Below are 14,838 nucleotides of genomic sequence, written 5' to 3' on the forward strand. Positions count from 1 at the left end.
TAAAAAGATGAGTGCAAGGCTGTCATAAATATGTTTTACTGGTTAATAAAATATAGAAAATTTCAGAGTTAAGATGTTCTTGCCATCCTCTTTGATGTAATGCTATAGCTGTTAGCATCCGAGACTGATGGCTACATTGATACTGTTCATCCCAACAGAAGCAACTTTGGAAGATTAAGGTTAGATTCATACTGCAATATTATTTTCCAGTGGTCTTTGGCCAAAGGAGGAAGATATGCAGTATTTTGGTCAATAGTATTTTCTGTACTGTAAGTTCCTCCATTTGCAGATGTCTACCCGGTGATGGCCCTGTGCCCAGAAAGGCTGCTTGTGGTCTTAGTGTCACATAAGTCCTCGTGCAATGCAAGCATTCTCATGGAGTCACAGATTCCTCAATGTGCCCATGCTGGACTTTGAAAATGAAGATTAATTGTTCTTTCGGGCTTATAATTGGTACAACTGATAGATGTATACAGCAGAAATGCATTCTTTTTTGACGGTCAGTATAGAGAAGTAAACAGAAGAAAGGGCAGTAAAAGTATGATGAAGAATTGAATGGAAGTGACTGTATACACCAGGAAAAAGGACTTAGTGAGTTAGAAGGTGGCGTTTTATGTGGTGTTTTTCTAGCACTACCCTCATTCCATCTGAGATCTTTGAAGCAGGCTGTTTATTTTCCCAGATTAATGTTGCCACAGACAGTTGGAAATGCTTTTCTTGAGAGACTGGCTGACTATATCCTGGTGAAAACCACCTTTGGTTTTTCTCTTGCTTGGGATGGAAACTCTGGTGTTTATATTAAACTGACAGAAGATCATAAGGGAAAAACTTGTGGCCTCTGTGGAAATTTTAATGGCAATAAATATGATGACCTGATACTGCAAAATAGTAAGTAAATAGCTTAGAAATACATGTTTACCTTGTGTGAACAGCTTCCATGTTCACTTTAAATATAATACTGTAAAAGCCGGAGTCCTCTTTCTGTTATTACAGTGTAAAATAGAATATCTGCTCTACTGTTCTGCATCATTATAGATGCTAAGGGAAAAGATCCTAGTTTAAGAAAGTATTTATATGTATGTTTAAAACTTTTCTTGCCCAGCAAAGCACTTGGAGTATGTTTACCTTAGCTGATGAAAGTGCCTTCAAATAGTAAATAAAGAAAGAAATGTTTGTGGTTTTCTTTATGTTTAAAGATGGAGGGAGAATGATAAAAGAGCCAAAATATTAATATCTGGGGAAAAGCACCATTTAAGTCATTTGTTTATATGAGCATCATAAAAATGCTAGTTGAAGTATCTACCTTTCAAAGCTTTTGCCAGGGAGTTCCTTGTATTTCTTTGTTGGTATGGTGTATTATGGGCCTCCAACTACCTTGTAAGATGAGGATTTGCCCAATGCTGTGTCTGAGGCAGGGTTGACTCGCCAAGCTGGTAGAATATTCTGTAGTCTGTGTGGTCAATACTCTATAGGGACTTTTGTCCTACTTGCAACTAATGTGGGGATGGTTGAGAAGCTTGAGAATATGAGGAGTATTTTTCTCAGTCTCTGATAAAAACAAAGATAGGCCTGTTTTACTGTTACCATTAATTGCTGAGAAAATCTAGTCCCATGGCCCTGCATATTTCTTAAATCGCAAAACTTACCTCACTGTAACTTTTTTCCCCTCTGTTTTTCCCCATTTGTTATGGTTGACAGTGGAGCTTTTTTACTTTCTAAGTGAAGGAAGATGCAGTGTACCTATATAGTCTTTAAATATCTGCACAATATAAATTTCTCATGCCTCTTCTGCCTTGAGAGCAGAAAGTTCCCTGTTTCATGCATTAACTTCTGCACACCAGAGTATAGTATGTTTAATAACTAATTAAAACTGGTGATCTGTAATAATAGAGAAAAATGGAGTTTGGAGGAGATAATGAATTCACATGATCTCTGAAAAATAGTAATTTCAGTATCTTTAAATGTATCATCTGTTATAAAATACTCACAGCTCTTAGCTTTCTTCATTTCCAGAGCTACATTTCTTCACCATTATAATTTCTTCTAGCATTTTTCTTTATCAGAAATTATAGTATTGTTGCAGTGTACAATCGAGAGCACTATGAATCATTTTAACCTTAAACCAGTTGTATAACACGGTGCCTTGACTCTGCAAATACAAAGCATGAAGTTCTGATATCTTCACTAGAGTAGATTGCCAATTCAAATTACTTTTAAGCCACAACTTTTTCTAAGTGTTTCCAAACCTTACAAATCATCTGGGATGATGATTTATGTCCCCCAGGTAAATTACTTCTCCCAGTAGTGTACAGGAAGCTCTTACATCTATCCTGAGTCTTCCAGAATCTGAATGCTCTCTATTTGCAATGCCCCAAATAAATAAGTTGCTCACAGGCATGTAATACTCCATTTCAAAGCACTGTATAGCTTTAATATACAAGGCTGTATCTGTGTATGGAACTGTTTCAAGGACAGTGATTTTATTTTGAGGCATTTTGTGAAGACTTAGAAATTTTTTTCAAGCCATGTTGAAATGTAAATAAAATATTTTTAATGATTTTGCAGAAACAGAATTATGTCAGCAGGTTTACGTGTAGACCAAAACCCAGCTTTTTATGCTTGGGAAGGGTTTTCTGTGTAAAGAACTATTCTGTCAGAGGGAGAGATGTTTTAAGTCTCCCTGCTCTTAAGTAAAATAGACTGCTGGTTAGGATCTTTGTTTGTTTGTGGAGATCCAAGTACACATATCTGATTAGTGTGCTTTGGGGCTTTCCACATTGCAGTGTCAAACTTTGTACATCTTGTGCTAGAAGAAGTTAGATTAAGTTTTGGATAATACATCTCTATGAAAAAAACCCTGTATAATTTCAATACCCTATCTCCTAACCCTGCAGACATATAGATAAACATATCATAGATAATAATTACTGTAAGTTTCTCCAAGGTAGAGGCAATATACCCTTTTTAACATACTTAAGAACATAGAAAAAGTGTAATATTTAGTTCTTCCTGCCAAAATATGGCAATTTTGGGTCTGTTTCTTTACTGCCAACCTTCTTGTATGTTTGTGTATCTTCCTCAGCCTGTTGCCATGACTTCCAATCATGCATCTCATTCATTAATAATTCTCCCATGCTCATGCTGTGAGGACAGCTGGGCATGTAAGTGATGTGTTTGTTGTAGGGCTTTTCTGCAGCAAGTGAAGAGGAAGGAGATAATAGCACTAACTGACCTTTGTGAAACACTATGAAAGCCTTCACTTGCTTTAAAGAAATGTATTTTTTTCTTAAGGATTCAATGAATTATGCTTGTCTTTATTTGTGTGTTTGGTATAAAATGGTCAGTGATTTCACTTAACCAACCAGCACCTTGTCATGTATTTTTTTAATAATTTTATTTAAATGTAGTGTAAAATACTACCTAAAATTAAAAAAGAAAAATAACAATTTTCTACACCACCTGTACGCTGAACATTTTTGTAACTGAGGTAATGAACACATTGAAAAACTACCAGAAATTTGAAAGCTGTCTTTTGTGTTTGTGTTGACATTTTTTTTCCCCTGGACGCTCTTCCAATGTTTTCATGGAGTAGGTGAATATACAGAAGACATTTCTGAATTTGCAAATAGCTGGGCTGTGCAAATCTCAGATGATGCAGCTTGTGCACCTACTGCCTCAGATTTTTCCAGTCCTTGCTCAGCTGATGCAGAATCCACTGAGGTAAATTAATCAAATTATTTATATATATATATGTGTGTGTGTGTGTGTGTATATACATTCTTAACCTTTACTGCCTAGTGATGGTACAAGAATCTAGCAATACACACCAAATGCCTTAAATGCATTTAAGGCTTTGTGAAAGGGAAGATTCAGGTCAGGACTGTTGGTAGGGAAGGTGTGAAGATCTTCAGATGTTTAGCTTACAAGTACAAAGGCTCAGATAGGATGTGCCAAGTGGTACAGGTCTGTTAGCAGAGCTCTTCATTGCTGCATGAAATTTGGATTCAGTTTCCAGTCCTGGCATCTTACACCTCATTGTTTTGGAAACTGAAAAACTGCAGAAGTAACATGCTCAGCTCCTGCATTGATACAAAATGTTTTTTTTCTCATATCACACTCTTTCATCCCAGCTGGTTTAGGAGCAGCATGCAATCAAGCCAGCCTAGGCAGGGAGGACAAATTTTAGGAAGAATAATGAAGGAGACATAATAATAAATTGAGACTGTGAGATTCTCAAATGTTAATGGGAATATAAAGGACCCTAGATTAGGGAAACAAAGTTAAAAAGAATACTTCTTGTTCAGAAAGTATTTGCTAACTGTCATTTACTGATTCTCCTTAATGCACAGGACATATTCTTCAAGTGCCAAATATTCCTACAGTTTCCTTTTCTCAGCTGTCATGAAAGCATAGATCCGTATTCTTATATTTCTAGCTGTATGAATGATCTTTGCAGGTAAGACTGGAGTTCTTGTGTATTTATTTTTGATACATAAAATGAATGCTCACTCTTTCATTTGAGACCAGAACTGAGCAGCAATGAGGGAAGTTAGGAGGAACCAAGTTCAAAATAAAAGAGATGGGGTTTCTCAGTGGGTGATTTAGAGGAAACAAAGAGCATAGAACCAGCCTGACAAGAGATATTTGGTTGCTAAAGTTTTACATCAATTCAAGGAAATACTAGACAAATACAGGGAAGAGAAATCCATGGAGAATCATTAATGGCAAAGAGGAGCTGCTAATCTCAACCCCCTTAAACCTGTGTCTGGAGGTCCTGAATCAAAAATACATGGAAATGATACTAGGGGATAATATCAATGATACTGGAGAGGCTGGACCATTTGTCTGACAGAGACTGTTTTTATGAGCAACTGCTATGGTTCAAATTAGAATTTTTCAAAATTATTTTATTTATGTAAATTCAGAGTTGTCAAAGAAATTCAACTCTTATTGCCTTTGTGGGAGTTACACCCCCTCAGCTGCTGGCATTATATGCAACCTGGTATTTTTCCCATAGGTCTCCAGATTCCTGTTTAGTTCTTGTCATTCAAGTTAAACTGGTGCTCCAGAGTGTAATGAATAGATGACTGAACAGTGTACCATTTCTTTTTAATAGGGTTTTTAAATTAAGAAGTAATCATTATAATAATAGTATTTTTACCAGATACTGTTATGGCCTTCTCAGAGTATCATCAATTTAATCAAAACCATACAAAAAGGACTAAGACTAAAAGTAAGAATCACTCAGTATAATCTATTGCAACTTGTTAGTTCATTTTTGCTGAATTTTTAGTTTTCTGATTTACCATAAAGTCAAGATAGAAGAATTTGTGTTTGTAGGCAAATTTCCAAAGCATGTTTCCTGAATTTTGTGTTCTGTACGTTGATTTAGCTCAGAGAAGAGATGAGTTGCCTCTCTTTGTTGTAGTCTCTTTGTAACTCAGGAGTTTATTGTGACTTTTGAAGAAGAAGAATAATGAAAAGCAAATTTTCAAATGTGATATTCCATAAGTGTGATGGTGTTAAGGTGGATTTGATTTTTCTCAACATGCGTATTCTGTTGATATGAATTGTGTGAACATTAAAACCTTGAAGAAAGTTTCTGTATTTCAGAATTTCATTAATTTAGGCTTATTTTGTTTATAAAAGAGAGTCTCTTCTTGTGGCTTAGTGTCAGTTTATCAAGATTTTTGTAGGCCATAGTGTATGCCAAGTATTCTTTCTATTAAGACCCATTTAATTGGATTAGATAAGGAGAGCTGGAGAGAATCTGATCACTGTAAGAAAGAGTATAGTGGCGTTTGATTTGATAACAGATTTGTTGAAAGCAGAATACAAGCACAATATAATATATTCTTAAGACCATTAATTCTGGAAGCATGATCTTGTGTGCTGAAAGACAAACTCAGTTGATCTGTCACAGTCATGCTTATAATAGAAATGTCATGTTATGACTAGTTCATTTTGGCATCAAGTCCTCCACAGTGAGTGATGGGATGTTGGACCTTCACAGTAATAAAACGTTGGTGGTATCTTACATCTGAATAAAATCTGAGGTTACCTAAACACTAATCAATGTCTCTTTACTTGATCCTGGCAAAAGCGCACTGTACAGCTTCTTCTGTACAGACTAAGGCAGAGATAATGTCTTTGGCCAAGGTCCTGCTGTAAATCCCTACAGTATTCAGTGGGTAATGCTTCTGGCACCAAGCTCTTCAGCACAAGGTCAGGAGTCTACCAACAGAGTTCTTCTCACCTAAGTTCAATGAATGGCAGGCAATTAGAAATTTGAACTTGTAACTTGGAACAGAATGTCTTTTATCAGTGTAGGTCAGTGTCCATGTCATGCAGGTGGAAGAGGGCCTGAGATGTGGATCTTAAGACTGTTGAGTTGTCCATTGTCTTAAAGACAAGGTCTTCATTCATCATAATCAGCATTTATATTTTTTTTAATAAATTACTGGTTTTGTTCATTGTGGTAATATTAAAAATAATAACTTTTTGTGAGATCAAATGGTAAAAAACCAAGTGTATTCTGTATTGCTCATTCCCTTTCATAGTATTGTCACTGTGTGCAGTTACAATTGAGTGGTGTCAGCTATGTGTGAAGTATCTGATGCAGTGTCCCGTGGCAGAGATTTGTAGATGGAATTTGAGTTCCTTGATTACTCTTTTGTTTTATCATTTCAGAGTGGATGATGATGAAACATACTGCAGGGCAGTGACAGAGTACGCTAGAGCATGCTCTCACGCTGGGTCCCCAGTGCGGGACTGGAGGGATGACTTTCCTGCCTGTAGTAAGACTCTTTAAGAAAGCATACTATGTGACTTTTGAGACATCCCATGTATTCGTTTCAGATAATGCCATCTTGACAACATTTGTCACTATAGAACTCAAATTTGATACTGAAGTAGATCAGCCAGCTTCACTTTTGCTGCCAAACAATGAATTCAATGACTTGCTAGAGGAATATTTTAATTCCATTGTGATACGATCCAGATCCATATAAAATTCATGTTTCTGCAGATTGCTTGAATCGTCATGTGTGCTGATCATATTCTAGGACAAAGAAGAATCATCTGCAGAGATCTGATGTTGCCCCTCTTCCCAGATGACTTTTCAGTCTCTACTGGCCCTATAACAGAATGAATACAGTTAATCCAGCTCCTTTTAGTTATCACCACCACCCACCAATTGCAGTTCAGTCTCATGCACCAGACTTTGAACTAGCTGAAATACGAGCACATGTTCCCCTGTCACAGAAACTATAACTTCTTTTGGAGGGGTGATATAAGAATTTGGTAAAGACAGACTTAAATACTGATGAGAGATTTACCACAGTTCATCAGTTAAAACCTCTCAAAAAAATCCATTGTACCTGATCTGAATAATTACCTATACCAGCAGCACTACAATCAATTTGAGAGAGAGGGCTTCTCCAGTGTGGAAAGAGAAATTGCACTAATGTTCTCTTTACCATATATTTTTTCTAGCTGAGAAGTGTGAAGACAGCTTTGTACACCGTGACTGTATCAGTTGTTGTCCACCAACCTGCACGTTTGAAAAAGATTGTCTTGGCAGCAACCTACACTGCTTAGATGGCTGCTACTGTCCAGATGGTAAGTACTGTCAATTTTATGTGAAAAAGTATGTGCCAAGCTAATACCCACAATCATAATAAAGTTGTCTAAATAGGCAGTGCTTAAAATTAAAACCTGAAAATATGAATATTGTAAATTCTGCTCTAGCTGGTGTTATTCTTACTGTGACTCTTCTTCTATTGTCTTCTAATCATTTCGCTAGAACACAAAGGTAGCTCAGAATGAAATACCAGTTGAAACCTGGAGCCATCACTAATGTTTGCTACAATAAGCTATTGCAAAGATTTAATCCACTTTATTTGAATTATTCCAAAATTTATTGATGTTTTGTTTAAACAGAATGTGTCTTATGCTCCCTACAAGAAAACTAATTTCCTGAGACCTGTACTCAATAAAAATTAGGGGTTGGACTATGAAGAGCCCTGTTCTAGAAGGATTAAAGATTATATGATCTTGGAATCTTTTAATTTTTGAGTCTGTACAGTTTTACATGCTTAAAGCAGACATTTTTCATAAAGCAACTATTCAGAGTGGCAACTGCTTTGAGAGAGCTTCACTGTTCACCATTCTGAGCTCTCTGCACTCACTGGGTGACTCTTTTAGCTGGTCCTCTGTTAAGTCTGGTGGGATCACTTTCTGGTGGATTTGAATGTTTGAGTCAGCTGGGGGAAGAACAGTAATTTGGAGTTTGTTAATTTCTTTTTTATCTCATTTATTAACTTTTCTCCCAATAGGTCTCATTATGGAAAATGGAACTTGTATCTCTGTGTCAAATTGTCCTTGTATTTATCATGGAACTGCCTTCCCTGTTGGCTCAAAAATTGAACAAGAATGTAGCAACTGGTATGTGAAAGCCACACATCTGTATTTCCTCTCTCTGTGACTGCTGCCCATAGTTTAACATCACAGTCACACATTTTAAAGAATAGTTAGCACTTACATTTTACAGTCTGTGTCCTGTGTATCACTAAAATATGCAGGCTTTTCCATGGAAAGGGTGAATTCAAGACATATTAAGTATCTCAAAGCTGCTTTTTCTGCTACAGGTTAGAACACTGATTTTATGTGTTTTGTGATTTTTCTTTTTAGTGTTTGTATTGGTGGCATTTGGAACTGCACTGATCATGATTGCCCAGGTATCTGTGTTTCATTGTTCTTTTCTCTCCTCAGTGAACGTAAGGGAGACAACAGAGCCAAATATGATCCAAGGGCTTGGGATGCTAATTTAAGGAGAAAGATTAAGCAGATGGATGTTGAGAGTATCAGTGGGCCATCTGGGGTGAAGCTGTTCACTGCCTGACCATACCCACCTTTTCCGATTTTCTTCCTTGACTCAGTGTGTTACATCCCCCTCTTTGTTTTCTATCTCCTGCTTATGCTCTATGTTTTTGGGGGCAGGTGACTTATTTCTACAACCTGTACAGTACCTAGGCCAGGTATAAGGATCTCCTAACTTTTAGGTGCAATTGTAATGCAAATAATAAGAAAAACATCATTCTGATGATCAGTGTGCTACATTTTCTCTCTTGTAATGGCAGTTCATATCTTTAAAGATTACATGTCTCTGTAATGAGTTACTCAGAGGAACATGCAATACTTGGATAGTGAAACTCCCTTGACAGTTCTGTATCTCAGACAAGATTATACTATGAAGCTTGTGAAATACAGAACTTTTTACAAATTAAGGGGCCTCCTCTGAATGAGGTAATAACAAAGCTTAACAGTTACCAGGCAAGGCTTGACAGGTGGATCTGTAGCATAGAACAGTTGACACTGAGAACCACTCCATAGGTTTTGTGTGTTATGTGTGCATGTGGGGGGGTAATTGTGACTACTCTAGTCTGGTCCTGGGGACTGAATGCCTGTTAGTAGTGGGAGCAGGTTAGACATGCTTCCACAGAGCACTGCCTGCAGTAGTTGCAGCCAAAATGGATCTAGTTCATGTGCTCTGACACTGCCCCATGGTGTGAATGAAAGTGCAGTAAGTGGGGATGCACGGGAGACTTGTTTCAACAGTGCACTCCTGATCTGAACTGAAAAATGAATTTAGATGTGCCCTGAGGACAGACACCTGGAGCCTCTTCATACCTGCGGTAGCAAGCAGTGCCATAATACCTAGAAGGAAGAAGGAAGCTTTCACACTCAATCATGCCAAAAGATGATGATTCTAGGAAACTTCAGGACTGTAATACAGAGGAAACTTTTTTATTTTAGAGAATTCATGACTCAAAGGCATCTCATCTAGTTAGAACCTGCACATTGGTGCATACAATATGAGATGGTATCTGATGGAAATAGGTATATATAATGTATTTTATTTCCAAATGCCAGAATAGCTAGATAGATTACAGTTAGCCTGGATTATGTGCTTAGAAATAAGGAGAAAGCTTCTCATTTCTCTCTCTTACATTATTTAGAGAATAACGTTGCATTCTTATGCAAGTGAACATTCTTGTTTATCCTTTTTCTCTCAAGCCGAGTGCTCGATCACAGGTAGCTCTCATTTCACAACATTTGATGGGCGTCACTTCACCTTTCTTGGGATTTGCCAGTACATTTTGGTAAAAGGCACTGGGAGAAACAAATTCACAGTCACTTTACAGAAAACACCTTGTGGACAGGTAAGTCATTTTTGTTGAACATTCACAACAAATGTGTCCTTCCATCTTTCAGGCAATCTTGTACAGATGCTACTGTAAACTACTGGGCTGTGTTTAACAGAAAATATAAACCAAAATAATTTTACAGGTTTTTTTTGTAAGTGGTTGTATTGCTACATATTGGATTATCCTTTGCAAAATCAGTTGCATCTTTAGAGGGATAAAGTTTAAGTAGATATTCATTTATACATGCTAAACAAGTATATATATCTTTGTTTATGGCACAAACAGAAGTCTTAGGCTTTAGAAAAGCTCTTACTGGCAGCACTGAACAGGTTTAATACACTGCTAGTCAGGCCAAAGATTTTTTTTTTATATAGCTTTAGTTTTTTATTTGATATGCCATAACATTTATTTAATTAGAACAATGCCTTTTAGAAAGCTGTTGAAGAGACTAGATACCACACATAGTAATTTGAAAGTATTTTGGCAGGTATCCAACAACAGGCTTTATGAATAGAGGTGCTTATAAAAAGTACTTACCTGCAAGACTGGATTTAATGATGTTGTTAGTCACCTAGGCTTTCAGGAGAAGGGACTCTGAGCCTGTGACTCATAGCTGCCCTTGTGCTAAGGGCTAGAATGCCTGAACTCATCAGCAGGGAGTGATGCACTGAAGCTGCCCTGCTATGGGGCTCTCTCATGTCCCTTCAAAAGCTAGACTATGAGCTCATGCCTCTGCTTTTTTTGTAAGCACCTCCTTCTCCTGCATAGATGTTGAGACTCCTCTTTCTGCATTTCAGATGGCTTCAAGCATGAAATGGTTGGTTACTTAGCCACTGAGAGACTAGGATGCTACTGGAAATGACCCTTAGCACAACTCTAGACACCTTGGAAAGTTTCTGGGTGAAGACACGGGGGCCCTGGGGGAACATAGGATGCTTGATTTAAGCTGGTTATGTGTTCACCTTTTGTCCTGTACTTAGGTTCATAAATTCTACCTGGACAGCACTCTAAAATGATTGGTGTGAGTTGGTTTATAAGTCACCATTTTTTGATAGTCAGATATTTATACATTATTGTAGTATAATTCTGGAGAAATTACATCCTTTTGGTCTGCAGTCAGAGATCATGACTATGTTTCAAGGTGAGAAGCATCTTCAAGTGTGCAGTGATTTCTTCCTCCTGCATTGCTGCATTTGGGCTGCGGTTGCACCAGCTTGATATAGATGGGGTCAGACTCCTGCTCAAACACTGGTTAACCCAGCAGCAATGGGGAGTACCCAGGGCAGCCATGCAAGTATGGCCTTTTGAACCAAGTATTAGTACTTGGGGACCTCTGTCCACTTAACATTAGACTGCCATAATAGCTAAGATGCATTCTCCTTGCTCTTGTATGCATATGCAATGTTTTATTATATTTTACATCCATTCCAAGTGCTCTGTTTAATGCTTTGAGTGATAGTTTACAACCGATTTACCTGACAACAGTTTTGGTATTTCGTTTCTATACAACTGTTTTTCCCCCTTTTTGTTTGTTTTTGCTTTCCGTGGTAATATTAATGTCTTTGCCTGTTTCTGATGGTGAAACTTGTTTCTATTTAGAACTTTGACCATGCCTGCATTGAGTCTGTAACACTAGTTCTTGAAGATGATGTGAGCAAACAAGTAACTCTCACAAGATATGGTCAAGTCCAAACTGGCCCTAACCAAGTTTTTAACCTTAATGGTAAGAAGTGCGTGGAGTAGAATTTTACCAGGGTTCAGTTCACATTATTTCTTTTATATGCTCCAAAGCTTTTTAATAATATTTATGAAGAAGGAATTTTTTAAATAAGACTTATGAAATGTACAATCACTTACTTCTTACAACCTTAGTAATGGTTCTAAAAATGTGCTTTTTCAGTCTGTGAAAGAGAGTCCTTCATTATGCCCTCATTTCTTTGCATTTTTTATCTTCAGAGTACCTAGAAATTCTACCCATTTTGTTTTTGGTTAGTGGGGAGAGGGTAAGAAAAAAGAAGAGAGGTGAAGAGAGGTTGGAACCCATCTTGATGCTGATGTTAAGGTCTAGCTTGGCAAAAGCTTTTTGGAATAAATGGCATGGGATAGAATCCATGTGCTCTACAGGATGTATATTGGTTTCAGCGCTGACTTACGTTGTGATTTCAGGCAAATTACTTCAACTTTTTGGAAAGGCTAGTGAAAAAAATCAGCCTTAAAAGGATGTTACAAAATTAAGCACTGAAGATGGAAATGATATTGCTAAATTTTGTATCTTACAGTGATCAGTAGTAAATTCTTAACTGCATTTTTAATCTCTTTCGGAAAGAGTAAAGTGGGAGTTCCCCTTTTCTTTACCAGCCTCCACCAGAACAGAGTTTAGGGAGTTCTGTGCTGGTGGTTGCAGCTATGTCTTTTCTTCACTGAATTTCTCCAGTCACAAGTTCTTCTTCTGGCATTCACAGTGTCCTATGGCAACAAGTTTCATAGCTCAGTTATACTTCCAGTTATGTTGGTAGTTCTGCTTTATAATTTCATATTATGTCTTTTGAATCAGCCCCTATTAATTTTCTTGCCTCTTTCCATAGTCTGTAACAAATATAATCTATGACAAATATTTTGGTGTCACACTCATGATAACTGGGTGTATCTAGTAAGTCTTACCAGCTAAGAGCATCTTCAAGCTCACATAGGCATTTTATCTGCCTTTTCTCAGTTTATGCACCTAAGCACATGTGTGTGGATGTGTAGAGGCTGCTAATGAAGGTAGATCTGCTTTAAACTTACAGCTGCAAGTAACCCAACATTGTGTAGCAAATGAATGCCGTAACTGTGAAATCTCCATTTCCTTGCATAATGGGGTTTGCTGGGGAGGAAAGCTGGGAATTTGATATGGCCTTAGTTCACATACAGTCTAAGGAAGGAGCTATACTGATGTCATATCAATAGTATTAAGAGAGAAGCTTCTATCTAAAGACAGCAATACACTTCACAGACATCTGTTAATTAGTCTTATAACATCCCTGGAGAATAAGAAACAAGTGGTGTCTTGTCTTCTCGTGGCCAGAGGCATGCAGTTGCATTGCTTGCCACTAAAAAAAAAACCAAAAACACTCACAGGTACAGAAAGCTGAGAGATTTTTTTACTGTCCTCAGTAGCTGCAATTCCTGATTTGTATGGCGAATGAAAAAGATAGGTAGTCTCATAAATTCAGATGGAGAATGGGTGAGGTTATTTGTCTGCAGGTGATGTTGTGCATAGATTCTCGTTTTATTTCTGAGTTTTCAAAATCTATTTTCAGGGGTAAAAAAGTACAACCTGGAAGTTGCATTTCAGTGACTTTGCTTTTTTCTTTTGCTATGTGCAGGGGCTGTTGAAATTCAGAATATATCTTCCGTCTTTGTTCAACTGAAAACTAGTTTTGGTTTGAAGATACTGTTTGCTAAAGATGGAGAAAGGATCTATGTTCAAGTTGATGTCAGCTGGAAGAGAAGAACATTAGGACTATGTGGAACATACAATGGGAATTTAAGAGATGATTTTCTGTAAGTTGTATATTGTACATTTAGATTATGTTTAATAACAAGGGAAAAGTTTTGTTGAATGTAATAATCTGATTATTTAATTTCATTAGCATGCTTGTACTTTATTAAACTAACCAATATAAAATCTCTTGATGAAAATACTAGTCACTTTTAAAAATATGAAATTCATACATTTAGCAAAGTCATTCCAAGATGTTTAGCTAAGTAAGTCTAGAAAACTACCATATTATTTATAGAAGTTATTGGATGATATTGCTTGCTTGAATGCACTTTTTCTCCCTCACTGCTGCTCCCTTAACATCAGAGCAAATATGTGAGCACTTACGAAAAGAGTGGATGATAATACTAGTATAAACCTCACCTGATAAACACTTACTACTGCTTGATTTTTTCCCCCACATCAGTTTTTAATGGAGAAAAAATGTAATTCTGAACCACAGGAATAGTTTAATTAGAAGGGGACACTTTCCTTGTTCTTTTACTTAATTTCCTCCAAAGTTCCTCAAGCTATAATATCACAAAACTTTTCTAGCAATTACAAATGCTTTTGAAATACTTGGTGAAAACCAGCATCAAAATGCAAGCAACTCCCCTCTAGAACACTGAAATTAGCCAACAGGTCAAATTTTCACTGAATGTATGTACTCAAATAAAGGCCAAATTCTTTTTTTCATTAACACATCCTGCAACCTATTTCAGAGTACTTGAATTAAGTGTGAGGGCAGACTTTGCATGTAAGAATATTTTTGTATAAGTAAAATATTGGGGAAAAAGCTTCACATGCCCTCTTTTCTTTTGTGCCTCGCAGATGGAAAATCTTTTGACACATTGCATGTTCAATGTGACTAAGCACCTAAGGCTTTTTGATGCACTTGCATCCTCACCCATGTAGTCCATAAGGTCAGCAGGGCACTTGCAGTGCTGATCTTTTCTTTTTCAGTTCTCCAGCAGGGATGATAGAAGGGACCCCACAACTTCATGCCAATGCATGGAAGGTTTCCTCAGCTTGTTCTGTGCCTATCAATATTCCTGTTGTTGATCCCTGCAATGTTAATCAGCAAAACGGTATGTTTTTACATAGGAGTCT

At 37.1% G+C, this 14,838-nt stretch overlaps 1 protein-coding gene across 1 annotated transcript in view; it reads left to right on the forward strand.

The window, feature by feature from the left end:
* The window catches only part of LOC121088726 (otogelin-like protein), a 101,841-nt gene that overhangs the window by 11,267 nt on the left and 75,736 nt on the right, over window positions 1–14,838 (forward strand). The window contains exons 8-18 of the mRNA XM_040595215.1: window positions 683–888; window positions 3,593–3,720; window positions 4,350–4,456; window positions 6,691–6,797; window positions 7,495–7,620; window positions 8,337–8,445; window positions 8,692–8,738; window positions 10,078–10,223; window positions 11,808–11,931; window positions 13,574–13,751; window positions 14,692–14,816. Coding sequence (XP_040451149.1) covers window positions 683–888; window positions 3,593–3,720; window positions 4,350–4,456; window positions 6,691–6,797; window positions 7,495–7,620; window positions 8,337–8,445; window positions 8,692–8,738; window positions 10,078–10,223; window positions 11,808–11,931; window positions 13,574–13,751; window positions 14,692–14,816 — 1,403 coding nt within the window. The remainder of the gene's footprint in view (window positions 1–682; window positions 889–3,592; window positions 3,721–4,349; window positions 4,457–6,690; window positions 6,798–7,494; window positions 7,621–8,336; window positions 8,446–8,691; window positions 8,739–10,077; window positions 10,224–11,807; window positions 11,932–13,573; window positions 13,752–14,691; window positions 14,817–14,838) is intronic.

The sequence above is a fragment of the Falco naumanni genome, chromosome 5 (assembly GCF_017639655.2).
Source record: "Falco naumanni isolate bFalNau1 chromosome 5, bFalNau1.pat, whole genome shotgun sequence".
Lineage (NCBI taxonomy): Eukaryota > Metazoa > Chordata > Aves > Falconiformes > Falconidae > Falco > Falco naumanni.